The sequence below is a fragment of the Mus caroli genome, unplaced genomic scaffold, assembly GCF_978045245.1.
Source record: "Mus caroli unplaced genomic scaffold, Mus_caroli_1 scaffold_14, whole genome shotgun sequence".
NCBI lineage: Eukaryota > Metazoa > Chordata > Mammalia > Rodentia > Muridae > Mus > Mus caroli.
The window spans coordinates 116408942-116436400 of record NW_028227269.1 but is presented as its reverse complement, the minus strand read 5'-3'; the positions used below and the strand labels follow the sequence as shown (position 1 = coordinate 116436400).

General features: G+C 43.4%; 1 protein-coding gene and 1 long non-coding RNA gene across 5 annotated transcripts; one reads left to right on the top strand and one right to left on the bottom strand.

The window, feature by feature from the left end:
* On the bottom strand, nt 1-4922 carry Sp8 (Sp8 transcription factor). 4 transcript variants are annotated; one of them, XM_085830727.1, is made up of 3 exons: nt 4131-4922; nt 3267-3363; nt 1-3114 (listed from the first exon to the last, which is right to left on the bottom strand). In XM_085830727.1, the coding sequence occupies exon 3, from the start codon at nt 3079-3081 to the stop codon at nt 1621-1623; it is 1461 nt and encodes a 486-aa protein (XP_085686853.1). In that variant the 5' UTR covers nt 3082-3114; nt 3267-3363; nt 4131-4922; the 3' UTR covers nt 1-1620. The 4 variants fall into 4 exon arrangements, with proteins under 4 accessions (XP_085686853.1, XP_021035218.1, XP_085686854.1 ...); XM_021179559.3 differs by lacking the exon at nt 3267-3363 and having other exon boundaries at nt 4131-4921; XM_085830728.1 differs by lacking the exons at nt 3267-3363; nt 4131-4922 and adding an exon at nt 3737-3981.
* On the top strand, nt 2858-21666 carry LOC147001355 (uncharacterized). The gene is made up of 3 exons (XR_015045296.1): nt 2858-3067; nt 19953-20073; nt 20663-21666. It is a non-coding gene; the product is annotated as an uncharacterized LOC147001355 (long non-coding RNA).
* Nucleotides 21667-27459: the final 5793 nt, after the last annotated feature.

The following is a 27459-nucleotide window of genomic DNA, read 5'->3' as shown; positions in this document are numbered from 1 at the left end:
TCGAGTATCACTTGGACAATTTATTTAATACATGGGTTTGGCAGACCCCGTTATTATGAAGTATAGGAGAACTCTCACTTTAACTATACCTGAACTGCCAGCAAATGCAAATAAGTACATGCGCCATTAAATTAAATGTCATCCAACATTTATCAAATAGTGTCTTAGTTACAGCTTGATACCTATCTAAATTCATATTCGAGCAAAACTAGGCCCGGAAAGTGCGTGTGTGGCTCTGCACCTCCAGAATTGAGTTCAAGGAAAAAAGAAAAAGGAAAAAAGAAAAAAACACCTGCAGCTCATTAGAACCTCAGCAATAACTCTTAATAATTCCTTCTGACAAAAAAGAAAAAAAAATCAAGTTTACTTCAATATATTTTCAAATATTTACCGGAAGTAATGTACAAGAAAAATACTATACAAAATCGTCTCACACCTCACAGCGGCGGAGTCATGTTTAATGGGAAACTAATCTAGAACGATTTTCCAGTTGTACAAACCATTAGGTTCAGATATATTTTACAAAGAATTTTTTAAAATTGTTTCCCCATTTCCCTCTTTTGGCATTTAAACTACAGCCTCATCTGAAATAAACGATAGCTTCTTCACTTGAGTTTAAATCACAAAGAAAAAGTTTAACCCTAAAAGTAATCAATGACTTGCAATAATTTACAGAAATCAGTAGATAAATTGATTCCTAGACTAACCCAAAAGTGGTGGTGGTGTCGGAAGTTGGAAGAATATGCTTGGGAATGGTGAAAAAAACCGAGGTAGAAAAAGACAAACACGAAGATGCTTAATCTGGTCTCACCGGAAAGGGGGTAAATTTTTGCATAAGGAAAGACACCTACCCTCACTCCCGCCCCCACCCCATAAATTACGGCGACCAAAATAACTTTGGGATCAATATTTGCAGTTTGGAGAGAAAGACGTGCTCGCAAGCAGAGGAAAACTATCTAAACGAGAAGCTAAGAGGAAGATTGCTTGTTTATTTTTTTCCTCTCAGTTTTTCAGTTAAAAAATAAAAAGTTACAAAGATGAAAGGAGGGGGAGGCATTGATTCCCGTTCGTAGAACTCTCATCGGTTCACCCGCAGGGCACAAAGACCTAGCCAGAGCTGAATGGGGAGATCTAAACTCTGCTGACCCAGTCTGGGTTGCAGCAGTCCTCCCACGAGTGTAATGCTCAGCACAGGACAGTCCAAGGGAAGCACTCGGGGGTCCAGGAGGGGATTCCTTGGCAGGACTCCTACATCCCTCTCCCTACAGCTGCGGCTCAAGCGGGTTGAACACTGTTCTTTCCAAGACCGCAAAAGCCGCTGTTTTACCAGACAACCCATTCATCCCGTCCTAACCCCAGAGGCCGCAGCCTCTTCAAAGTTCCGCCAGCCCAGAGCTGGAGGAGCGAGTTTCCACTGCGCCCCGCATGGCTGTCACTGTGCAGAAGGATTCAGCCACCGATGTGTGCTACTTACTGTCCACATCCTAAAAGTTAAGAGCAGAAAACCGGTGAGAGGAAGAATGAGAAGTTGGGGGAAAGAACTCGAGACAGCTAGCCTAGACTGGAGCCCAGTCTAGGCACACAAGCCCGACCGGATTCAGGTGGGAGGCATCGCGACAGTCACTCCAAGCCGTTGCGGTGGCCGGGCTCTGGAGGCTGTAACAGCTCAGGGGAGTGGCAAGGAGGGCTTCCCGCCGCGCTGTGCTCGCTGTCGGTATCGCTGCCTTTCTTGCCGCCGCCGGAACCCGCCGAGCCGCCGCCACCACTGTGTGTCTTCACGTGCTTGCTCAGGTGGTCGCTGCGCATGAAGCGTTTGTTGCACACCGGGCAGGCGAAGCGCTTCTCGCCCGTGTGGGTCCGCAGGTGCCGCTGCAGCTCGTCGGAGCGCGTAAAGCGCTTACCGCAGAACAGCCAATTGCACACGAACGGCCGCTCGCCGGTGTGCCAACGCAGGTGCGCCTTCAGGTGCGACGTCTTGCCGTACACCTTGCCGCAGCCCGGGATGTGGCAGCTATGCAGCCCTTTGCGACGCAGGCTCGCTCCCGCTGGGCCCAGCCGCTCAGCCTCCTGGCAGTTGGGGCAGTCGCAAGTGGCGCGGCCCGAGTAACGGCGAGCGGACGAGCGTGGGGACCCCCCTAGCTGTGCCGCGGGCCCCGCGCTCAGCATGGAGCTGCCCGCGCCGGCCAGCGGCGACGGGGCGGAATCGGGGTAAGAGCCGGGCAATACCGGCTTGAAACCGTCCATGAGGTGCTGTCCTGCAGGGCTGAGCAGGTGCGACGAGGCACCGCTACTGAATGCGGAGTGGCTCAGGCCGGAATAATCCGAGTTGTAGCCTCCCAGCGGTGAGTGCAGCGACGTCTGAAGGCCCCCGGCCGCCGGGTGCAGCGAGCCTGGCAGCGCTGCTGCCCCATTGGGGTTCTGCACGTCGATCCAGCCCGCGCCCACATCCCACCAGCTGGAGGCGCCCGCGGAGCCCACGTCGGCCGCGGCGCCAAGGCCCGGGTGCGAAGGCTTGAACCAGGACTCATACGGGTGCGCCATTCCCACGCGCGGGTAGATACCCTGCAGTCCGTCCACCGACGTGTGCACCTTGGAGATAAACACTGGCTGATGGGAGCTGTCCTGCGAATGCGCTCCGGAACCGCCGCCGCCTCCCCCGCCGCCGCCGCCGCTGCCCCCCGAGACGCCCGGAGCCTGGAACACAGAGTAGTCGTTGGCAAAGGGCGAGCTGGAAGCGGCAGCCGCCGCAGCTGCTGCCGCTGCGGCGGCGCTGCTGGAGGTGAGAGAGAAGGCGCTGGAGCCGGGCGAGCCTCCACAGCTAAAAGAGTCGGACACCAGGGCTGCGGCCGCCGCTGCTGCCGCCGCTGCCGCCGCTGCGGCCGAGGAGGAGCCGCCGTTCCGGGAGGCCCCAGACACGCCGAAGCTAGAGAGACTGGAACCCACTACGTTGCAGCTGCCGGAGGAGGAAGACGAGGAGCGTTTCCAAGGGTGGAAGCCTTTACCGAAGGAAGAAGAGCTGTCCGACAGGGAGGAGGGAGACGGGCTGGGGCTGCCGATCTTATTACAGGTAGCAGCAAGCATGGCCAGAGGAGTGGATCCCAACCTCGGTTCTTCCTGAGACCGGAGCAGAGGAGAAGGGTGGGGGAGGGGTAGTGGGCAAAGGGCCGGTGGGGGAGGGAGGAAAGAAATGCGCATTAGTCCCCTGGTAGCCTCCAGACACCCCACTGCTCCCCATCTCTCGCTGCTGCACACTGCCACCAACTTACCCTGCACCCCCAGCTGCCCCGGCGCCCAGCTGCCTCCTACTCTACAGGAGGGGACAAGTTTGGCTGCGAGCGTCTGATTCTGGAGCAAAGCGCCACGCTAAAGAAGAGTTTAACAAGAATTCTCAACTAAGACGGCACTCTTGTGTTCACAAAGCCCTAGACGCTTTCGATCAAACGAACAGAAAGTCCAGATCCAGACTAGGGAGGGAGAAGTTTCCTTTTTACCTTACAACCTGGGGAAATTTCTGGATTGCGTTTAAGATCGCTACACTGCAATCCCAAGAGAGCTTTGAAAAGTCTTTTCAGATCCCCCTCAACCCATCCTTAGTTGCTTCTCCCCGGCTTAAGTATTACTCGCTCTTCCATTTTTCTTCTCTCTCTCTCTCTCTCTCTCTCTCTCTCCACCCCTTTCCCCTCTCTCTCAATATATATCTCTCTATAATGGTAGAAATAAGACAAGCTCAACGTACCTGCAATACAAAGCGGGCTGAGGAAAAATATTAAGGGGAAGGGGGAGAATCTGCCAGTATGCCCAGGAGGGAAAAACTTACTCGCGTTCCCCTTCGAAATCGTCGCGTGTATTAGGGGCTACGCTCAGTTCTCCCGAGCAGGGAGCGGCCAGGCTCTGCGAGGTGGCGGGTCTCAATGCCCTACGAACCTTTCCTGTGCTGAAAAAAAAAAGTGGCTCTGCCTCCTCCCCCCCCCCTTTCTTTTTTCTAAACTCACTTGTATTTAGTGGGGGGGGGGGGTGGCTCTCAATAGAGAGACTGATAGCCCGTGGCCTGGCCGGGGCGACTTTAACCCCCTCCGATAGGCAATAAAAGGAAACTAATTAAACCAGCAAGAGAAGATCCTGAGACTCACCCCTAGAAGTGAAGTTGCCATCACACAGAAGCGCCCTCCTCCTCTCAGAGGATCTTTTTTATATTGATAAATCAGAGGCAGTGTTTTTTTTAGAGGTGTGCAATACAATGATCAGTTCCGCCCATTCCGCCACAATTGTAGCTCCCTCTCCGGCTTTGAAGTGCCGCGGAGGCGCGGCCAGCCAATCTGCGGCCTCGCCGGGCCGCGCGGCGCGCGCGCCGTGAGGTCATCGGCGCCGGCGGGAGTGTGGGGGTGCGAGTGTCGCAGAGTGTGCGTGTGCGCGCGCGTGAAAAATGATCGCGAGTGTGACCCACCTCGGAGAGAGCAGTGTAGAAAGCGGAGGGGTGACTGAGCAGGGTCGCAAAAAAACGTGGCCTAGCAAGGGCAGAGAGTGGTCGTGCAACCATGGAGAGCGGGCCGGGTAACTACGGGTGTGACAAAAGGGGTCAGGGACAGAGCTGGAAAGTGTGTAAGGTAACTGAGTATTACCGTAGGGAGTCAGGAGCGACAGTACGTTCAATCCCGGGTGTGGAGAGGCGTGCACCCGTTTGGGTAGGTGGAGAGTGGGTGCGCGCGATCGAGAGGGAAGACCGACGTGTGCGTGCGCGCGAGCACCAAAGCTAGGGGTAGGGAACCGAAACAATACTGTAAAGTGTACGTGCCTAAGAGATTGGCGGTCTGAATAGAGAAACTGCGAAGTTGAGTGAGGCCGGTAAATAAATGCCCTAAGTCCTATCTTCAAGTTACTAACTTCCTCTGCCCCTTGAACATTAAAAAAAGGAGTGATTCTCCCCCCCCCCCTAGCTACCTGGATTGTTTCAGTATAGTTTTGAAGAAAATCTTGATACTTACCTTCCATTTCCTGATGTTTTGGTCAAATAGAAAGATTGGAAAGGGGGTAGTGATATGGTGCAAGTGTGCGCCTGCGCCTTTGAGTCCTTATTTAGATCTGGTCGCCCTTACCCTCTACCAGAGGTGGGTTTCAGCTTTGGAAGTGCACGTCCTGGAGGAGGTGTGTTTGCCCCTTGGCATGCAGTAAAATTACAAAAGGATTATATGGAAAGAGGAGTAAGAGGGGGTGTGTTTTTCTCCCATTGGATGAGAAATTGAGGAGCATTTTACCCAGTTTATAAGTTTTCTCAGGTAACCCCACTGTGCCTTTCTGACAGAAAAATCAGAATGACTGAAATCTGTTGGTACTATTTATGTAAGAATGGAGGTGAGCTTTTCGGCTGCATTTATAGGAGCATCTGTGGTTTGAGCAAGCCATCTACCAGTGCGGTCGAGTCATCATGCGCATTTACTTCAAATTCGCTGCGTTTTAGTCACTTACTTGCTATTTTTATTATTAGTTGCCTTCAGAAATGTCATTACAATTCTGTGGTCACCACAACAGAAATTCTTAAGCCACAAAAAGGCCAGTACCAATATAAAAGGAGAAAATCTAGTCCTTGGAGTCTTGTTGAATATTCATGCATTTTAAAACCACAGTAATTCCTATTTTACCCTGTTAGGAAGACTCTCAGAAGTCTAATACTAAAGAGGAATTGATTAAAATGTGAGTAGATGACAGAACTGCTGTGTTTTGACTTGGGAGACTTTTTTTTTTAATTGGTTGTTCTCAAGTGTATTGCAGGCTCTGAAGATGTCAAAAAATTAATTCTCCTGGGTTATGCAGAAGTCCAAAGTAGGGCTTCATCCTTTACATAAATTTCACCTGCACAGTTAGACCTAATGTTTGTTGTGCAGGGATTTGTATTTCTGAGCCTTTTTTTTTTCATGTGCAGGGGTATTGACTGTACATCATATCTATTGATTAAGGGAGTAAGGGACATCCACATACTTAGAAGTAACTGTGAAGTAAATTAATGAACTGCTTTCTTTCTCTGAAAGCTAACGCTTACCATAAATGTCCTGTTTCTCTCTGCAAGCCCCTCTGAATGATTTTAGCGTGTTGAGAAGGCGTGACAGGACAGCCCAGAAGGAGGAAGGGGTGGGGGAAGGAGGGAACTCCGTTTAACAAATAAAAGAGAATTAACTTCATTGCTTTGGTCTCCTTCCATAATGATATTCATTTTAAGAACCTAATATACAGTTGTTCAAATTTGGGGTTTAACGTTAATCAATACCATCACCCTCAAAGGTGGAGGCAAGTGCTTTGAAGGAAGACTCCTTCTTATGAATAGTTATTTTATCTTTTTATCCTCCTATCTTCTGGAAGAAAAAGAGGCAGGGTTATTAAAAAGTTAAATGCTGAGCATGAGAGTAAACAGAGGCGTTAACGAGTTTCCTCAAAAATTCGGGAATTAGAAAAACTCAGCATCATGTGACTGTAATTGAGCTACTCCATTTTAGGCTAATGCTAACATCTTTCATTTGTAGAAGTGTATTTAGAATCACATGCCATTCTTCCTATGACAATGAGTCACAATGTTGGTGTGAATTTAGTGAAAATACTAGATTCTTCCATTTGCATGAGGTTTGTTTTCAGCACTGAGGGTTTGTAAAGGTTTTTATATATAGCTTACACTAGAAAATATTTATCAGTGTATCACTGATGTATGGTATACATACACATTTAAATTTACACATTAAAGTTACTCCCATTATGAAAGTGGGAGATTGCTGAAAGACTTCTTTCTCCTTTGGTTGATTTCCTGTCTTCCCTTCCTCCATGAAAGGGATAGTGTGTGTATAATGAGGTTATCAAACAGCAGAGTTAAAACACTCATAGTCTGGCTTCTACTTTAAATGAAACCACTCTTAATGACACCCCCAACACCAACACACACACACACACACACACACACACACTTTGAGAAGTAACTCAAGCACACTTGAATCCTGTCCTATGAAAGAGAAGATGACAGATACAGCTGGTCTGGTTAAGCCATTGAGGGCAGAGTTCAGTTCACCTGTTTTGATATTAAGCATTGTTGTGCAGTATTGTACTTAATAATTGAGATGGTTAGAGAAAAGGAGGAAGAAATACAGGAAGTTCAGCTTCCCAAACATCAGTTAAAAGTTTCCCCTACACAACAAGAACTTTAACATGCTGCAAAGAAACATGCTTAGACAGTGTGCTGTTTTCTTGCAAACCTGTGGGATCCACTATCAATAAAGCTAAAATCTATTAGCATTCTGTATGCATCTGCAGCATAAATTTCATTTGAATTTCAAATTTAATAAACCAGGAGGTTTTTAATCATCCCTGGTTTTATTTGTTTGATATTAACATGCTTATTGACCGGGTCTGGTGACCAGTTTGATCATTACAGGACAGCAAAAAGTTAATTAAAACGACCACAGCCCCTTAATCATATCATCTGTCTCATCCATGTCGCTCTCTTTATTACCGGTGATGATGGATAGTCTCCCAGATTAATTTCTCTGTTTCTTCGATTTGGACAACAGCTTTTGGGACCTAATTTACATCCTGGGAACTACTTGCTGAAGTATATCTAACACCTTGCAGCTACAATGTATATATCACCTTCTCTTTAGCTGCAGCAGAGAAAGGGAGTGTATGTTGTTGTTCTTGTTTTAGGTGGTGGTGTTTACATTTTTTAGGAGTGTGTGTGTGTGTGTGTGTGTGTGTGTGTGTGTGTGTGTGTGTGTGCAGGCAGTTTTGATGCTGGGAATCTCTCACAACCAGAGAAATGAGGTTATAAAAGCAAAACAGAGGTCTGGATGTCTGCTTTCTCCTTCCCGAGAGTGGGGAGTGAGATATGCTGCTTCTGCCTCTTGATTAATAGATTAAAATGTGTAGATTCCAGGACAAGTAAATAAAGCCATTTGTAACCACTAAACACAAATGGGGATTTTATCATTGAAAACATCAAAGTTTCTTTCTTACTGCAAATACAGTTTCGAATGCAAGTGTAGTCTGACATATACACGGGTTAAGGGGTAAAAAGGGGGAAGGAAGAAAGCTACGGGAAAGCCTGGTGGGAGAAGACACGTAAACGCGCGTCGTACCTCCGCAGGGTACGGATTAGCCAGCTGCTGGTTTCTGGGTTGCCCAAGGCTTGGCTGCAACTCCCCAGCTTTGCTAAGCGACCTGGGCTGTCCTCCGCGACTGAGCGCGCTGCCAGCGGCGTGCGACCCTGGCAGGAAAGGTGGGAAGGGGGTGCTTCACTCTCTCCTCAGTGTGGGCACCTGGTGCGGAAGCGCGCAGGCTAATAAATAAAGCCAGTGGGGCCGAGCGCCCGCCAGCGCCCGGGGGAGAAGAGGGCTGAGCCAGGTGGGGGGTGGTGGGGGCTGTTGGGAATTCTGTGGTCAAAGTTTCTCTCCTGTTGAAAAGAAAGCCTGGCCAGGAGTGGACCTGTGGATTCCTGAGGGCCCCTCCACGGCCCATCCCTGCTCTCGGGTGGTTCTACTTAAGAACTTGCCTGACATTTCCTGGGAAGGGATGTAATAAAAGCCCCTCGCTGGTGGCAGATTGTTGAGCCGTAGGTGGGAAGGGATCAGTCGGCTAGAGCAGAGAGAGGGCTGTATTTTCCTGATTGGAAAATGGGAACTTCCACGCTGAACAATAGCCCCTATTAGCAAGGTTATTCGGTTTCAACTGTCCGGCCACATTTACAGCCAGGTCCTTACTTTCCTGGCATTGCTTAATTGGATGTATTTGTTGGCCACAGCGAGGCCGCCATGACTCTAAGCTACTTGCCGGGGGACTCTTGAGGATGCAAAGATTTATTTCTCGAATAAAATGGAAAAGAGTATTTCCTTTTCTCTTTATCTCTTTCTGAGTCGACTCAATATTTTCTTCCATTTCTCCTTAAAATTTATCGCTTTTCTTCTCTGTCGCTTTAAAGTATTCAAAGTTAGGAACACTTTCTAATTAAAAGATGTATACCGGTTTAACCTAGGGTATTATGATGTTTGATTTACTTTAGCTAGGTAATTCAAATTGTATATAATCAGAAGACAAGGACTTGCCCCCATGGATCAAACCAACCTTAACAAGTTACCAAGACACAGCTCAAACCTCCACTATATGTGTATAGCCTATTTAAATGAAGAAAACAAGACACATTTTTCATATGCATACTCATAACTTCATTTCATATTGAAGTGGCCTTATTCTACCTCTGCAGGCATACAGTCCATGGTTAATTTTTTATTCGTCTTTCCCAGCCTACAGACGAAATTGATAATCAGTTTCACAGCTTTTCCGTTCTTCTTCACCATGTAAAAGAAGAAAACACTTGTTAGGAAAAGGGTTTGCTTGTTTTCAGAGGATGGTGTTGCTGTTCTTGTGCAAGACTGTTGTGTAAAAAATAAAGCAGCGTAGACATTCAGATGAGTGTCTGATTTTTTTTTTCTGGAATAGATTTGTTTGGCTGTTTTTTCTTTTGGTATTATATATTACTTTCTCACAGCTAACATGCAGTGTTAAAAACTACTAAATTCTTATCCGTAACACTATTGATTTCTTTTCATTCTGTTCTGTTCCTGGGAGAAGCGATGCTCCCAGCTCACCCAGTTGCCTGCTCCTCCAGACGGTTGACAATTGCAATCGCAGTTTCGGGAAGATAAATGTTACTTTGGGAATTGTGTCTAATTACAAATAATCTAGGAGCTGCTCTGAGTCTCTGTGCTCTGCCACACATGTATTCAAATCAGTGTACAGGGTTCCCGAATGGGGATGTTTGTGACCAGGGTTTTATAGTTCACTTTCTAAATCCATGGAACAAACTAGGGTGCTTCTCCTTGAGCTCCATCACCAGGACCCAAGAGATTACACAGATCAAAACACCATCAAAAAAGTGTGTGGGGGGGGAGGTGTCTCAAAAATACTAGAAAGCCCAAGGAAGAAAATGTTCTTTGGAGATACTTTCAGCTTTGTTTTATTCATATGAGTTCATGGGATACTTTACACAAATCCTTTTTTTTTTAATAGGGAGCTTTTTTTTTTTTGACCTCACATACATGAATTTTTCTTCGTGGGTTATTTTTCTGCAGGAATTCTGTGCCTTTCTGCTGAAATCACTCAATGGTTATGTTTTACTGTTCCTCTCGTAACTATTGCTACCTTTGTGTGTGTGTGTGTGTGTGTGTGTGTGTGTGTGTGTGTGTTTGCTTGCTTTTTTCTAATAGTCTTATTAACAAGAAAAAAAAAAAGTGAGGAACAGGTTATTCTCTTAACCTGACCTGGCTGTAAGAGCAAGATGAGCAGCACTGAGCAGATGTCCCCATTTAAGCCGTTCTTTTCCCACATGCCTGCTGGATATTGCAGGCGCGCAGGAAGCTCGCTTCAAACCTGGCCCATTTCAGGCCATAATGGCCACGTTATTTCGGCCCAGTGAACACGAACAAAATCGCGAGCTTTAGAATCATTCGATTCTGAGTCCAGGAAAAGCAGGGGGTGTGGTGGTAGTGGGGGTGGCTAGGGAGGGGTGTGTGTGTTGGGGGGGGTGATTTCATCTCGGATCGCAGGAAGAGAACTTGCTCAAAAGAATTTTCCCCAGCAAATATAGTATAATTTACAGCGCAACTTAATAATCCGAAGGGCAATGCAAAAGCCCTTTGCGTTGTAAACCGCTTCTAATTACCTGCCAGAGCAATTAGCTGACTATCACGAAGAAATTAGATCGCTCAATGTAGCATAAATAATGCGAATAATTTTGTAAGAAGAATGGAAAGCGAGACCTGGTGTTTCTTTATAAGGAAATAACACCTCGTACTGTACAAGCCCTCCATGAACACATATTAATGTCTAGGCATGCATGGCAATGAGTCCAGGCAGGAGCCCTCTGGCTGCAGTTCAGCACTTTTTCCGTTTACGTATGCGGGGTGAAAGTCGGCTTCCAGGCGTTCGATCTCCAGCCTTCCAGCTCACAGTAATTAACACATAGCGACTTCAATGGGAAAACCTGTTTTCCAGATGATTTTTACAATGCAGCTTTATGTCTCATTTGGCAGTTTAAATAGCTGGAGTTGTTTTCTGGCTTCATCTCCACTATCATCTGTTGAGCATATTTTGCTTAGAATATTGAATCCTAACCAAAACTCGGGCACAGGCTTGTATTGACTTTTATTCTCTCAAGTGGGGATATCAGAAGCCACTTTAAAATACACACACACACACACACACACACACACACACTATTCACACATACAAGAGGTAGGGATTCTTATGAGGAATTGCAGATATTTAGCCAGCCTGTGTATTAAGGATATTGATAATGTTTAATTGTGGCTTGCTTCTCTTGGATTTTTTACTAAAATCTACCTTCATCAGGTCTCAAATCTAGTTTGTTTCTCTTAGTGTTTCCTACCTAAGAACCCCATGTTTCTCAGTTAAATAAATCAAAAGGAAAATGAAAACCTAATTTTGGAGTAAAGTTGATAGTGCAACTGTCTGAAAACACCATTAAACTCTTTGAAATTTACTAGGTTTGTACATTAAAAATAAGAACACGGCTTCAAAAGTAATTTAGGAAGAGTTTGTCTGCCAGCATCTTCGAAACACCCCCACCTCCAGGGAGGGGGAGAAAGGGAGAGAGAAAGAGGAAGAGAGTTGCTTCTAACTGAAGGCCTTTCAGAAGCCTTAAGTGAAAGGAATTAGGAACCCACCCACCTTTTGCTTCATTGACTAGGTAAGTCTCACATTTGAGTCAAACTAGACCATCTAGGAGAACTGGGCATTTGTGTTGGTCATACATGCCTAAAACAGCAGCAGTTTGGCTGGGTACCTCACAGTGATCTTTTTCCCTGAGTCCTGTTCCAAGAGTTCTGCTCCAACTAGGATGGGCGTTCCCTTCCCCCCATCTCAGCTCATCTCTTTATGGAACTCCTGGTACAAGTCATTCTCTAAGAATCTCTTAAGTCTTGAATTTTAGTAAGTTCTGCAGCACTTAGAAATATTCTCCTCCTAAGTAAACAACAGTTTTTGCTCGTGAAAGAGATCTAGAGGGAAACTAGAGGGATCCAAGTGATTCTCTCCATCACTCTTGTCCTATCTATAAAGAGAGTTACCTTTGTTTGGTGTCAGGTCTATATGCAGTCACTGTCTTAAGAGAGGCATTTGTCACTTTACATTCTTTACAACCTGAATTTTGAATTAGTAGGGGGAGGGCAGGCAGTAGGGTTTATACGTTTTGAATCAACCTCTTTCACTTTAAAGGATATTAAGATTTTTTTCCTTTAATCCATATATAAAGTAACACCCCTAACCCTGGGTTCAAGGGCATTAGATTCCACATCATTAGAGTCAAGTTCCCCAGAAGAAATCCCTCCCATCTAGAAAGACCAGGGTATTTTTTTTCTTGATAAGAACCATGCCTGTATTCAGCAGTAGTTACTTTTAAAGAAGACATTCAGTCCTCCCTCGTTCTTGTTTATCAATTAGAAAAGTAATGAATGTTGGTAATCTTAAAACGTTTTCAACCTATCATTCCAATTTGAATTATGCTACAAAGCTTTGTTTCTTTCAAACACTTCAAATCATGTACTACCTCAATATTAGCCAAGAAGGTTCTGTCTCAAATAAGAAGAACCCTGCAGTCCACCAAAGGAGTCTGCCCCATTTTAATTCAAAATAAGACCCAGAAGTGCAGAGGGAGGCAGGATCAAACTTTTCTTCTAAGCAATGCCTGCACTTAACCAGCCACAGCCAGTGTCTTTCCTCCTTCTGTCTCCTTTGTCCTTATTGAAATGAATCATTCTATTCAAAACTCCTCCCTGGCTTTTTGGAGGAGGAGAAGATTCCATAAGGTAAAAGAAGCTGAATTGATTATTGTCGTGTCTGTAATTACTCTAAAAACACTATCCAAGGCAGCCTCATAAGGCAAACACATTGGTCTTTGATCAACACTGAAGAAAGCAAACATTTGTAAAACAGACCCACAACTACACTGTCCACACTTGGTATTTACAGCCCTCAAATGGAGTGTCCATTACTTTCAAAGGGACAGCTATTAAGGACAGAGTTTTTCTGTAGATGGTGCTTCGGTGGTATTCCAACCTGGATATATCCCCCGCCCCCAACCCTTGGTGCTGTAGGGAAAAATCAGTTGTCATCAACCAGAAAGAGGTTACCAGTGTGATACTTTCTTTGCCTGTATACTTGAAATATGGACAGTAACTGATCCACATCCTTTGGTTTGGTTAAGAAGAAAGTGAAGTGATTGCTAGAACTCACCAGGTGGATCCTTAAGAACAAGGGTGCAGCAAGCCAAGAGCCCACAACTAACCAAAATTTGCAAGTTTTTTAAGTTAAAAACCGCACTAGTGTTATTTTACTGACTGACATTGGACTATCGATCATGTTAATCCATTTCGTGTTTAATCAACATTATAAAATATAACAAATTGTTTATTAGCACATAGTGTTTAAAACTTCACTATATACTTTTGATATTCATAAATAATTTTATTGGGTAAATTGCCAAACGAGTCAAACGTACAATTTTTTTAAGCGACGATGAGCAGAATTTCCTTCCCCTTAGCTTCCTCAGGCAAGATTTAGGAAGAGAAACTCCAAAATGGTTAATAATGGGTGGGAGAAATTGTAGGGTGAGAAGTCTGCAGAGAAATTACAACCCAGTGCTGACTTTGAAGGTGCCTGTTACGCCCCAGTTCAGAGCTCAGCTTCAGAGGGACTTGAACTTCGTTCTCGCTCCTCTCAGGGCAGGGCCCACTGAGGATGCCCGCACGCAAAGAATCACCCAGAGCTGCTGTTTCTGCGTTTAATTGCCCTAGTGCTTCAGATTGGCCCCTGCTTTCATGTAAACTCGGCCGTTTTTGATATACCAATTCACCTGGCTGGTCATTTCCGTGTTATGCCTAAGATACTGGAAGATTCTAAGAAGGAGAGGAGATGGGGGATGGACAGGCTCCCCCACTGTCGGAGGCAACCGCTCAGCCTCTCCCAGCATCTCAGAAGGGCAGTCAGCTTCAGCAGTATTGCTGGTTTTAGGGGTGGAGTGAAAGTGAATGGAGGGCCACTTTTCCCACCAGTCGCTTGAGAAAGTCACTGCTGACGGTGAAGGATGTAGCAGTCATAGGAAAGTGTGACAGCTCCAGATTGAGGGGCAGAGAGAAGGCATCGGGATTCCCGGTTTTAGGGCTGCTCCCGGAATACTCAGGTCCTCAGCAGTGTTCTCTTTCCTGCCGACCCGCCTTCCCCAATTCCTTTTCTCCAGCCTGGGAGCGCACGCGTCCCGGACCAAGGTCCGACTTCTCTGAAGAAGGAGCACGCCCCGGGTTGCAAATGTTGCGGGCCGGGCCCCGCCCCGGCCCTCCCTCGGCCCTCCCATCCGCTTAGCCGCGCTCCCCCGCCTTGCTGTACAGACACCGTAGCCACAGGCTCCCGGGCTGAGGGCCGTGTCTGCTCTCGCCGAAGGGGAGTCACCAGCGCGCCCCAGGGTGGCGGCTGCGCACGGGTTGCAGCGCGGGTCACCGAGCGGCTCCTCTGCGGGTGCGCTGCGGCTCCCACCCCTAAGCTTAGCTGCCCGCCCTGATCCTCCCAGCTCCTCCCCGACCCTCCTCCGCGCCCTCCCCCGGAGAGCTTGCACACCCTGCGGGCGGGAAGGGGCCGCCCTCGGGGCGGACAAAAGGGCTGGAGGGGCGGGAGGGGGCTGAGGCTGGCACGCGCGGCCGCGGGAGGGGCCCGTCGCTCCCCCGGGCCGCCCACCTGACACCTGCTCTGTGCGAGGTCCCGGAGGCGGGTGCGAGCGCGGGGTCGCCGCCGGGTCAGATTGTAGCGGACTTTCCCTGCCTGGTCAATAGCTAAACCCACTGTGGCCAAAGCTCCCCCTCGGGTCTTGATGGGACTTAAAGGCTCCTTTTGAAAAGTGAGGTGCTGATTTTTACGTCCGGAATTCTGTATCAGCATCACCCGCCGAGCTATTCCAATTACCAGGCAGGTTGCTGGGCCAAATCCAGAGGGTCAGTTTAAGTTTTGTGGCTATACCTGTGTATTGTATATTTCCACCAAGTGCCCACGCCCAATGCTCCAGGCACCGCACTGATAAGCACAGTACTGCTGTTCATTCTCCACTATCCTTCGCTGTGGAGGACGGTTGAGGACCCCTAGCCACTGGAGGTTAACACTCCTGTAGCTGAACTTCAGGCATACCGACTGCATTTCCCTTGTGGAAATTGAGTCTGACCAAAGCCTGGAGGTAATCTTCATGCTCCTTCAGTAAAGACCGAGGCCTCAGTCCAGAGTGCCACTATCCACTTAAAGATCAGAATCAGAGTTTTGAGTCTCAGCACCTATGCATAGATTCAGATAAAAGTAACTTTTATTTTCCTTTGGCCTCCTTAGTCCAGCCTGGCCTGAAACTTGCCACAACCCTCCTGCCTCAGCCTCCATAATGGTTGGGATTGCAGGCATGACCCATAAAACCCGGATTTCCCTTTGTATTTACTGACAATCTCTGGCTTTTTTTTTTTTTTTCCTCTACTCTTTTTCTCCTCTCAGTCCTATGCCTTGCAAATTTTTATTGTATTATGTTGTATTGTATAGTATTATATTGAGGATCTAAAAGATTTTAAAGCAGCAAAGGTAGTAAACAGTAGTGATTTAAACAAACCTTTAAAAATCCACAATTTTAGATTTGAAATGTTCTCTTTTTTTGAGAAATAATCTATGTATGTAAAGTGAATGTAATTAATTTTATCATACTAAGCACACCTCTATCCTCTCAAATCTTATTCCTTTAAAAATGTATTTGAAAATCCAACTTGAAATATATTTTGACATCCCAACCCAGTAAGCTTTAGTTAAGGAAAACTACCCAAAAAAGACTTGCTAAACTTTTCTTATCCCCAGTGGGTGGTGTTAATTATCTAGTTTGAGCCTTGTAGTTTTCATTGTCAAATACTTGGGTTCTCTGAAAGGGAAGAAAGTTGGGGACTTGCATTCACTGTTTTTCAAGAGGAGATTAAACACAAAATTGATTTAATGGAGCATCTGTAATCTTAAATACAAGAAGTCAAGAGCTAAAGCTGTAATAGGAAGGTTAGCTTTCCCCCATTGTTCCCGCAATCTAACTCATATTTTTGGAACTTAATTATCAACGAAAGCTACTACATCAGTGCAATACAGTATAGGCAAATTACAAGACCTTTTACTTCTCCCAACTGGGTTTAAATTGCAAATCTTAACACTGAACACTGTGCTTTTGGCATTGAATATTCAATACAGTGAAATGTGTTTTAAGTGAACCACCCAAGGGCCCAGGAACATTTGCTTAATAATGATACTCTGCAATTCTATAGGGCCTTTCAAGCAAGGATCTCAAGTGGAATGCTCTTTAACTATACCCTGCATGGGAAACCTTGGGGATATTTTAAAGTGCTCACTTAAGGCCTATTGGAAAGAATCTTTTAGTATAGATTTCACAGTATGATTTTAAGAAATGAGGGACTACAGAAATTTCAGTCTCAGGCATATCATATTCATGGAGGTTTGATGGGTATTGAATGTTTATTACTTATTTTATGTGGTGCTTAAAAATGCACTTTTGGGGTAACTTTTTTATTTTGATAATTTCAAACCAACAAAAAAAGCTGAAAATAATGGTCCTATGAAACATTTCATTTCAAAGAACCTATTTCCTATGCTTAAGGTTACTAGTTGTTAAAATTTCATTGCTATTGTTTAGGTTTTCTCTAGGTTGATAGAAGATGGGTGGATAAATAGATAGATGAATAGATGGATGTCATTGCTATTTACTCTATCTGGCTAGATATAAGAATCAGATTACTTACAACTGGAACTGCCCTTAAGTTCTGCCCAGAGAGTATTTTTCTGTATACCCCTAATGCTACTATAGAAAATTCTCTTTTATATTCTACTCATTGGGGTTCACAAGCATTAGCATTCCGGGGACTTTACTTTTGTGTTCAGAACATTCATAAATTGTGTCAAGGTTGTCTATGATATACATAACTTTAAAATACTACCCTATAGTGTAGGCATCTTAGGAGTTTTCATAAATTTAGAAATTCTGACTAAAAGTTGGCCATATAATCAGATTTCAAAGACAATTTAAAAAGCTACTTTTTGGCATGCTTATAGAATACAAGTAGAATATTTAGATTTCAATTCAAATTTTAAAATGTATCTGCTTTTACCTTAATTAATGTTTGATCTAAAATATCAGAGTAATTGTCCTAATTATCCACTTCATTTTGCTATGTAGCATAGTCTTGACCAAAGTGAAAATAGCATTGGCAGTTTTGTACTTTGAGAAGTGTATGTAGACAATTTACATAATTTAGCCAAAATGGCCAATTAATTGGTGTAATTATGAATGTCTAGACTTAGTCTTTAATAGGGAAATGGAAGTAAGATCTCTCATCTTCCCAATGGTGTGTTGCCTCGAGCTGTACAGATCCATATTCTCCTTGCATTGAATAATTTTACATTTTTAATTTTAAAATGTTCTCATATGTTTTTATAATATAGACATGTTAATTAAAAGTAATTAGTTGAAGAATATCAAGTACATCTTCTTGTCTCTTACAAGTCCTTAAATTATTATATGACTTAATGTGTGATTTATCCCACTTTGGGAAATGGAGGTAATTAGATATTTACCACTGTAGAATTACTGTGTTGTACTTGGTATTCACTCATTAGTGTTATTTTTCTCTTCTGATAAAAAGTCAACTTCAAACTGCATGATATTCTTGGAGCTTAAGCCTATCTTTGAAATAAATGTAGATGAAATTTTGCAGTTTGTTAGGTTTGAAACTCATACAGCCTTATATAAAAATTAATGGGAACATCCAATATTTTATACACATAATTACCTCCTTGTGTCCAACTCACTCTTATTTTGATCATTTCAATTTAATTTAGGCAGGCATGGTGGGGCATACCTTTAGTCTCAGCACTCTGGAGGCAGAGGCAGGCAGATCTCTGTGAGTTCGAGGCCAGTCTGTTCTGTGAAGCCAGTTTCAGGACAGGCAGGGCTGATACACAGCGAAACTCTGTCTTGAAAAACAAAACAAAACAAATCAGTTCCATTTAATGTTTTCATTTATTCTTATGTAGTTCACATTTTTAAATATCTCCTTCAATAGTTCAACACCTAACTATACAGTTAAATTATAATACATGATTATACATAATAATATATTATAACATTAATACATTACAATTTATACTTTGTTTGTTATTGTTTGCTTTTTTGAGACTAGGCCTTGATATGTAGCTCTGGCTGGCCAGAATCTTACTAAGTAGCTCAGGCTGACCATGAATTCACAGTAATCCTCTTACCTCAGCCTCTGAATGGTTATAGACCTATGCCATAAAGTCTACATTGTTTTTTTCTTTATTTATTCTATTAATTCTTTTTACATTTATGTATGAGTGTGTGCATGTGTGCATACACATGTGGGGTGGTGGTAGTAGTGGCAACGGTGATGGTGATGGGTATGTGTATACATACAACAGCATACTTGTGAGGTCTCAGGACAACTTCTGTGAGTCAATTCTCTTCATCCACCATGTGCTCTGGGAAGCCACTTTGATTGTCTGGCTTGCTAGCAGGTGCCTTTACCTCCTTGAGTTATATCACTACCCCTTGTTTACTTTTTGAGATAGGGTCTTTATGGTGGCTTGTAAGAGATATTCCCCCATAGTCTTGGATATTCAAACACTTAGTCCCTAGTTGGTGGAAATGTTTGGGTAGACTTAGGAGGTGTAGCTTTTCTGGGTGAAATTTGTCACTGGAACAGACTTTGAGATTTCAAAACCTTGTCAGCCCCTTGCCTGCTCTTTGCTTCCTATTTGGGGTTCAAGATATGAACTCCTAGCTTCTGTTCATACTTCTCTACGTGCTGTTTGCTACCATCACGAATGCTTCAACCCTCTGGAACAATTAGTGCAAATGAACCATTTCTTCTGTAGCTTGTCTTGATCATGTGTTTTAACACAGAAATAGAGAAATAACTAATCCAGTCTTGCTATCAGGCCCAGGCTGACCTAGAACTGGCTATTTTCCCGACTAAGCAACCCCTCCCAATACTGAACTCATGCTGCTTCTTCCTCCTCTTCTCTAGAACCTTTGCTTATTTTATCCAATAAAATGCTACAAGTGTGATGGTTTGTATATGCTTGGCCCAGGGACTGGCACTATTAGAAGCTATGGCTCTGTTGGAGTAGGTATGTCACTGTAGGTGTGGGATTTAAGACCTCATCCTAGCTGCCTGGTATTCTGCTAGCAGCCTTCAGATGAAGATGTAGAGCTCTCAAGCTCCTCCTGCATCATGCTGCCATGCTCCCACCTTGATGATAAAGGTCTGAACCTCTGAACCTGTAAGCCAGCCCCAATTAAATGTTGTCCTTATAAGAGTTGCCTTGGTCATGGTGTCTCTCCACAGCAGTAAAACCCTAAATAAAGCCAACAAGCCTAAATTTTAAAATTGTCATTATATATATTTGATGTGATATACGTGATATATTTTCCCAGGGTCCCCTACATCCTGATAGTCCTTTGTTCCCTAGATTGCTTCACATTTACTTTCTTGGCAAATATACGTACATGTTTGCGTATGTCTTTGTAAAATCTTGGAACCACATATGGGGCAAAATCATGGTGCTTTTTGACCTCTGCTAGTGGTTACTGCCTCTGTCCCTGAGAAATTTGGTCTTATTGATCAGCGTAAAGAAATTGACATATTTCTACATAAAACTGATTACATTTCCCATCCATTTGGAGAAACTATATGTTATCATAAAATGGACACCAACTTATAAACTAGCAAAACTGGTCTCTGTTTCCAATGCACTGCTTTTTCTGCTGGCTCATTGATATATCCATGATTCTTCCCAAGCCTTTGTTTATTTATTTACAGAATATTAAAGATATTGCTGCCCTGCCAACTGCATAAGTTTCTGAAGAACCACTGAGGTGATATGTACCTACTGAGCATCTATCTACTCTGGACACACTTCATAATCATGCTCAGTTTTAAGGTATGCATAGTTTCTGGTGAGAAAAGCAAAAACCACAGGAAGTTGCCTTTGCAACTAATTCACATTCAATGAGTTTATTAATGTTGTTACTTTGGAGAATAGAGACCTGCTAGAAGAGGAAGCCAGGATGTTTTGGGGTTGCTTTGATTTGCTTATTTTCTTTTATTTTGCTGAGACACAGTTTGAGTACGCATCTCTGGCTTAAGTCAGGAATGGTCTCCAACTCAGAGACCTGCATGCTTCTGCCTCCCCAGTTCCAGGAGTAAGCCACACCTGGTCAAACCAGGAATGTTTTTGTTTGTTTTCTTATGTAGATGATATATTTAGCTGGGCATGAATTTTGTACCTGCTTGGGTTACCAAGGGAGACCCTGTGCCAAGAAATGGAGGGCTGGGGAGTAGCTAGTAGATGGAGGGCTTACTGAACCAGCATGGGGCCATGGGATCCATTCTTCTATAAATAAACAAAACAAAACAAAACAAAACAAAACAACAACAACAAAAAAACAGACAAAAGCCTTGTAACACTCAAGGAATTTTTAAGATACAGAATTTTACTTATAATTTTTTTTGCTCTTTTCTTTTTGCAGTCAAGGGGGGTTGAACTGAGGACTTCACAGTAGTTGCTCTACCACTCTGCTCTACCCCAGTCTACTTTTCAGGATGTTGATGGGTCATTTTAAGATAAACTAAAGAGAGCCAGGCATAGTGGCGCACACCTTTAATCCCAGCACTTGGGAAGCAGAGGCAGGCAGATTTCTGAGTTCGAGGACAGCCTGGTCTACAAAGTGAGTTCCAGGACAGCCAGGGCTATACAGAGAAACCCTGTATCGAAAAACATAAATAAATAAATAAATAAATAAATAAATAAATAAATAAATAAAATAAAGAAGCTCTCACTTGAGATATGAACTAAAGTAATAGTATACAGTACATACTTAGCAAAATACAATAGAATATAGAGTTAGTAGTCATGAAGTGGGGGAAAATGTTTTACTTGGCTTATCAGATAAGATGGCATTTGAGAACAGGTAGGTCAGTACTGTCTTATACCAGTGTCTTATATATAAAAAAGACAGCTGGCTCTTAAAAAATATTACTGAAATAAATGGGGCTCTGAGACTCTCACCCTCTTTTGTTTGTTGGGAACAAGTGCCTGCCCACTTTGGGGCACGAGCTCTACATCTGTCACTCTATTCACCATTGAATCTCAGTCGAGACACTACAGCTGTCCTGTTCTTTTCAATCTTTTCTTGGGTGGACGGGATGGGAAGAACGGCGCGCCAGCCGAGGCTTCCTCACACATTCAGCAAGGCTGTAAGCGCACTATCATGTAATTGTATTGCTCTCCCCTTTGTCTGTGGAACAGAACTTTCCAGTTTAAAAGGTCAATGAAATGTTGATTTTTACTGTGTTTCCCTATTTAGTTATTCTACTCTGGATCACATTTGTTAATAAAACAATGGTGTCAAATTGTAGCCATAACTTATGCCTGATAGCCACATGGGTACATTTGCATAGCCAGAAGGGGTTAGGAAAAGGAAGAGGATAGGAGAGTCCAGAAAGTCCACTTAGGTTTCTTTCTAAATAGGGACTAATTTGTTGACTGACCAAATGAGACTTGTAGACATAAGCAGAGTCCTTTGTGTTTAGAAGTAGCCAGTTCTACTAATTCAGCACTAATGTCTCAGTTTTGGCCTAGGAACTCAAAATTAGAAAAGTCTAATAGATTTTCTATTTAGGTGAATTCTGGCCAAACTAGCTTTCAATTGGAATTGATATCATCAAGATCAAAGTTGATTTGAATGTGTGTGTGTGTGTGTGTGTGTGTGTGTGTGTGTGTGTGTGAGCAAGTTTGAGTTTGTCTGTGACCATCCAGTAATCCTAACTCTAGCAATTTCTGGCATGCCACAGGTGGGTTTGGGGAGTTTTATGAAGTTTATTTTAGAGCCACTTGACAGTGAGCTGGGTTCCTAGGAAGACACAGAAAGCACACATTATGAGACAAACAAGAATTCAGATTAACAAATTCTATTTGCCTTGTTTTGTTTTTTATTGTTTTGGTTTTTGCTTGTTTATTTAGATTTACATATATTTTATCAAAGAATGCTGCCATGCACACCTGCTTACCTTAAGAGTCTTAGTGATACAAGTAATGAAGAATATAAGATTTCTGGGGCTGGTGAGATGGCTCAGTGGGTAAGAGCACCCGACTGCTCTTCCAAAGGTCCAGAGTTCAAATCCCAGCAACCACATGGTGGCTCACAACCATCCGTAACGAGATCTGGCGTCCTCTTCTGGAGTGTCTGAAGACAGCTACAGTGTACTTACATATAATAAATAAATAAATCTTTAAAAAAAAAAACTGTAGAGTTATATTACCGAAAACTGAGTGTGACCTTTAAAAAAAAAAAAGATTTCTGCATATACATTCTCCCTCACACACAAATGATTGAACAGATGTAACTGGAATTAATGACAAACGAAATACTCAGTAAGAAAAAGGAGATAGAGAACTGGAAGTTGGAAATGCAACTCAGTGTTAAAATGCTCATCTACCATGTATGAAGCTCCTTGGTGTCACTCCCATCCCCCTTGAAAGAAAGGAAGGAAAAAAGGAAGAGAGAGAAGAGGAGGAGAAAGGAGGAAAGGCCAGAAGGTAGGCAAGACAAAATAAGACTTTAAAATTACATGTTAGTTGTTGGGGGAAATTAGTAGTCCTTGATTATTTAGAAGCTCAATTTGTCAATGTGAAGAAGATTGGAATCATTAAATTCACACCAGGTTAGGTCTGCATTAGAACATGTTTGACTTTTTTGTTAGGCTTTGGTCCTTGGTGTTTTACCCCAATTAAACTGTCTCTTGGGCACTATGTGGTCATTGATACACAGCTGCTATGGACTTAAATGTGTAAGTGGCCTAACCGTCACATTCTTTGGCTTTTCTCTTCTGTCATAGTAGTTCTTAACCTTGGCTGTAACTTCATTTTCCCTCAGGATTTGAGCAATCCTAGTGTCTTGAATTGAGTCTCAGATATTGATTAAAGTGGTCTGGCATGTGCCTAAGCAATTGGAATTCTAATATCCCCCCCATTCCACTCCACCTCCACTGCACATGCACACACACACACACACACACACACATCATAGCCTTGACTAATCTTAGATAAACTGGAGATCCATAGGCCAAGAATGAGCTCTGTGGAGTATGCTTTGAAAGGTTACAAGCGAGGCCCTTCTCTAGATCTTTCCTGCAAGTCTTTAGTTAAAAAGTGAGCATCTCAAATATCAACAGGAAGGAAGCAAGTTACAACAATGAGTAAAGGTCATGTCTGCATAAATCAAATAGCCCACACTGGACTACTGCCAAATAATCTAGGTTCACTGAGTCCTGCTCTTGCAATTCATTAATAATAACTCATTTGGACCCCCTTGTGTGGGTAAAGTCTTGATGGTTTAAAGCATTATCAACAAACTTTTCAGTCTGGTTGGCCAGAAAAATTATTAGTTGTTCAGCAGTTAGTAGGGTCCACATTCTTCACCAAATTGCCATGTTGCATGTCTCCTCTCAGCGACTAACTACACTTACCACAAGCCGTTTCCTTTTTTCCCCTTAAGCTTCTTTAATAGAGTCCATATATACTAACTACAGAGGATCCTTTGTAATTAATGGTTTATTAATTTGTGTATGTGAGGGTGTGAGTGCCTGTGAACACATATGCAGAGGCCAGAGAAGGATGATAAATGTCCAACTCCACCACTTTACCTCATTACCCTGAGATAGACATTCAACACATAACTAGTTGGTTTCCATTAATCTGAGTGGCTAGCAAGCCTCAGTAATCCAGTGGTCTCTGTTTCTCACAGCACTGAGGTATTGTAAGAGCATGCATGGCCTTGCTTTTTTTTTTTCATGTCTGTGTTGAGGATCTGAACTTGGGTCTCTGTACTTCCGCTGAGCCATTCACTTGTCCCGAGGAACCTTTATAGAAATCTAATAGCAGAGGTCAAATTAGGAATGATCTTAAGTGTGATGCATCTTCCTGACTAAAATGTGTCAGAAGCCAGTGTAATGGGTGATTTACCACAAGTCCTAGATTTCTCTTAAGTATTAGTACTAAAAGTTACCTTCAGAAGCAACCTCTGAGGGGGCTGACAAGATCAGACAGAGTGAGACATTAGCTGAAATGCAGCCCTGAAAAAAAGATTCACACAGGAAAAACTTCTAGTGAGTTGTCCTTTTCCAGGAATTAAGATAGCTGACACCTCTAGTGGGTTGGTTCTCAGGGGGGACCTCCCCCTTCTTAGAGGGATAGAAGAGGGGCTGTGATCAGGATTTAAATAGAATAAATAAATTAATTAATGGGGAAAAAGATAGCTGTCACCTCTGTCACCAGAATACACTGTACCAGTGATGGCTTATGCCCAAGATAAAGACCCAGACTGTGCCTCAACTCATAGCTCTCCAAATCACCTTTGCTTCAGAGATGACACTAGAGGTAAGATAGAGTTTTGTGATAGCTCCATGTCAGTTCATGTCTCCCTTCCAGGTGGCATTTCTGAAGGCACTCTTTTGTATTTCTACATTCTGGAGAATCTGTTTTTAGGGAGCTCAGCCTCCCCAAAACAGGGACCCACATGGTAGGGAAAGTTACCATGAATACTTGGTCACAAAAATCTCCAAAGATATAGCTAGATGTGGGCTCTGTAGCTCAGAGTTCAAATCTTGACTCTGCTAATACAAGTGGATGTGTGACATAAGGCATTCCAAGGAGTAATTTGTGTCTCAGTTTGTCTTGTGTAGAGTGAGTTTGGGTGTAACACGGCAGGCAGAGAGAATTGTAATTATCAAGATTGCACAAACAAGGTCAAAGGGCATCACAAACAGAGTCTTGGAAACACTGAGATTGTTGTATGAGTATTTTTGCAAATATTTTTAATGTCCCTTCTCCATACTAAGTTAGTCTTCTCTGCTCTCAAAGTCCATTGCTCACCACTGCAGAAGTCAGGGTCAGGTTCTCCCACCAAGAATGGAGGGCACCACTTACAAAGATCTTGACTCTCTTTGGAACTTTATTCATCAAGGCCTTAGAGGTTTTAGGGCCCTGTACTTGTCCCATAAAGATATTTTACTTCACATTTCCATTTCTTATATTCTTTTTGTTCACTACAGGAATAAAGATATATTTGCATTCTGTTATTATTTAATAAATTACCACAAACTTACAAGTGAAAGAGCCAACTGTTTGTTTGTTTGTTTGTTTGTTTTTCAAGACAGGGTTTACGCATATAGTCCAGAATGTTCTGGAACTTGCAACTGGCTGTGTAGACCAGGCTGGCCTTGAACTCAGAGATTTCTGCTGCCCCTGCCTACTGAATGCTGGGATTTAAAGATGTGAGCTGTAGTGGGTTGTCCTGATGCTGTTTGTATTCTGTTAGTTAATTCTATTTCCTCAAGAGGGTCCCCCATCCCCAACAAGCAGTCCATCATGTACTCAGGTGATGTCATTTCAACATTCTTCCCATGTTAACGGGTCAGTAAAGGCTAGAGTCAGTGATTGGGTAGATTTAGTACTATACTAACTTATTCCCCAACTATAAGACCCCTTGTTACTTGCAGTTTCTCCAGACCACATGGTTCTGGTCTATCATGGCTTCTCCTCCACTCCTCTGTCCTCTCTCTTTCCCCTCTCATTCTTTTCCCTTCTCTATTTGCCCCCACTCTGGAAACCCCAGTCTCACCTTTCCCCTTCTCTGCCTAATCACCAGCTCTAGCCTTTACTGACCAGTTAACATGGGAAGAAGGTTCACATGATATCACCTGAATACATGATGGACTGCTTGTTGGGGGTTAGGGGGAGGGGCAGCCCCTTTTGAGGAAACAGAATTAACTAACATCAGAATACAAACAACATCAGGCCAACCCACTACAGTAAGCCCATCACTGCCCTGTGACATAGCTAGGGTTTAGTAGGCTGAAATCAAAACATTGACTGGCCTGTAATTGTGTCTTAAGGCTTGAAAGAGAAGAATCTGTGTCTAAGACCATCACTGAGGATGCTAGTCAAACTCATCTCCTTGCAAGTGTATGATTAATGACCCTGCACATTGGCTGCCTTTCAGCTAGAGATTGCAACAGTCCCATGTCATGCTTCCACTGCCTTCATCCAGCCTGTAAAGACAGTATTTAGAGCATGGCTATTATAGATATACTTATGAAATGTAACCCTAGGAGAGAATCCCAATGCCTTTGATGACAGTAACTCACAGACAATGTCCCTTTTCATATTCAAGGGGTGAAGGTCACACAAAAACATGCAGAGATCAGAGGCAGGGATGTGGATGCTTCCCTAGGGTGTGTCAACCAAGGATCTCTTGTGTCTTAATATATCCTCACTAGATGGGACGTCTATAATAAAGTTATTAAAAGCCTAATGTCCTTATATGGTAGACCTACATTGGTTTAACCAAATAAAAAACCTAAACCATGGTAAAAAAAATTTCAGAAACAATCCATAACAAACTCAATCCAGCATCAAATGGTTAGAGCTGAATACTGTCTATAATTGGATAGAAGTATAGCCAAGACATAACACCAGGAGAAGCTGGAGAGAAAGCTTTCTGAATAATCCCTCAAACAAAAAGCAGACTATACATCTTGATTTAAGTTATACATTTCAGCAATTAAATAAAAAATTCTGCAATGTTGGTCTTGCAGTTATTTCATGCAAGCCAAGAAAATGAAGAAAAAACAACTCCTAGATATTGTGGGTACCATCATTTCAAACCACAGGAAGCAGGCAGCAGATACGTTGATTAGGAAGACAATAAATACAGTCACATCTGATCCCAAGGACAACTGTGATTAACTTCTGTATTAGTCAGGGTTCTCTAGAGTCACAGAACTTATGGAATGTCTCTATATATTAAGGGTATTTGTTGTGATAACTTACAGTCTGTAGTCTACCCCAACAATGGTCAGCTGTGAATGGGAAATTCAAGGATCTAGCAGTTGCTCAGTCCCACAAAGCTAGTTGTTTCAGCTGGTCTTCTGTAGAAGTAGATTCCAACAGATGTGCTGGCAAGTAAATGCAAACAAGTGAAGAAGGGATAATCTTCCTTCTTCCAATGTCCTTAGGCAAGTCTCCAGCAGAAGGTGTGGCCCAGATTAAAGGTGTGTACCACCACACCTGGGTCTGGTACTTGTTCTGTCCCAGGCTAACCTTGAACTCAGAGATCTTGCCTTAGTCTCCTGGCATTAAAGGTGTGTACTACCTTGCCTGATCTAAGCTTTTCATAGCTGCTGTGCCTCACCATCTCCATGCCAAGATCCAGGTCACAAACTTGTGTCTTCCAGCCTCAAGATCTGGATCACAGGTGAGCCCTCC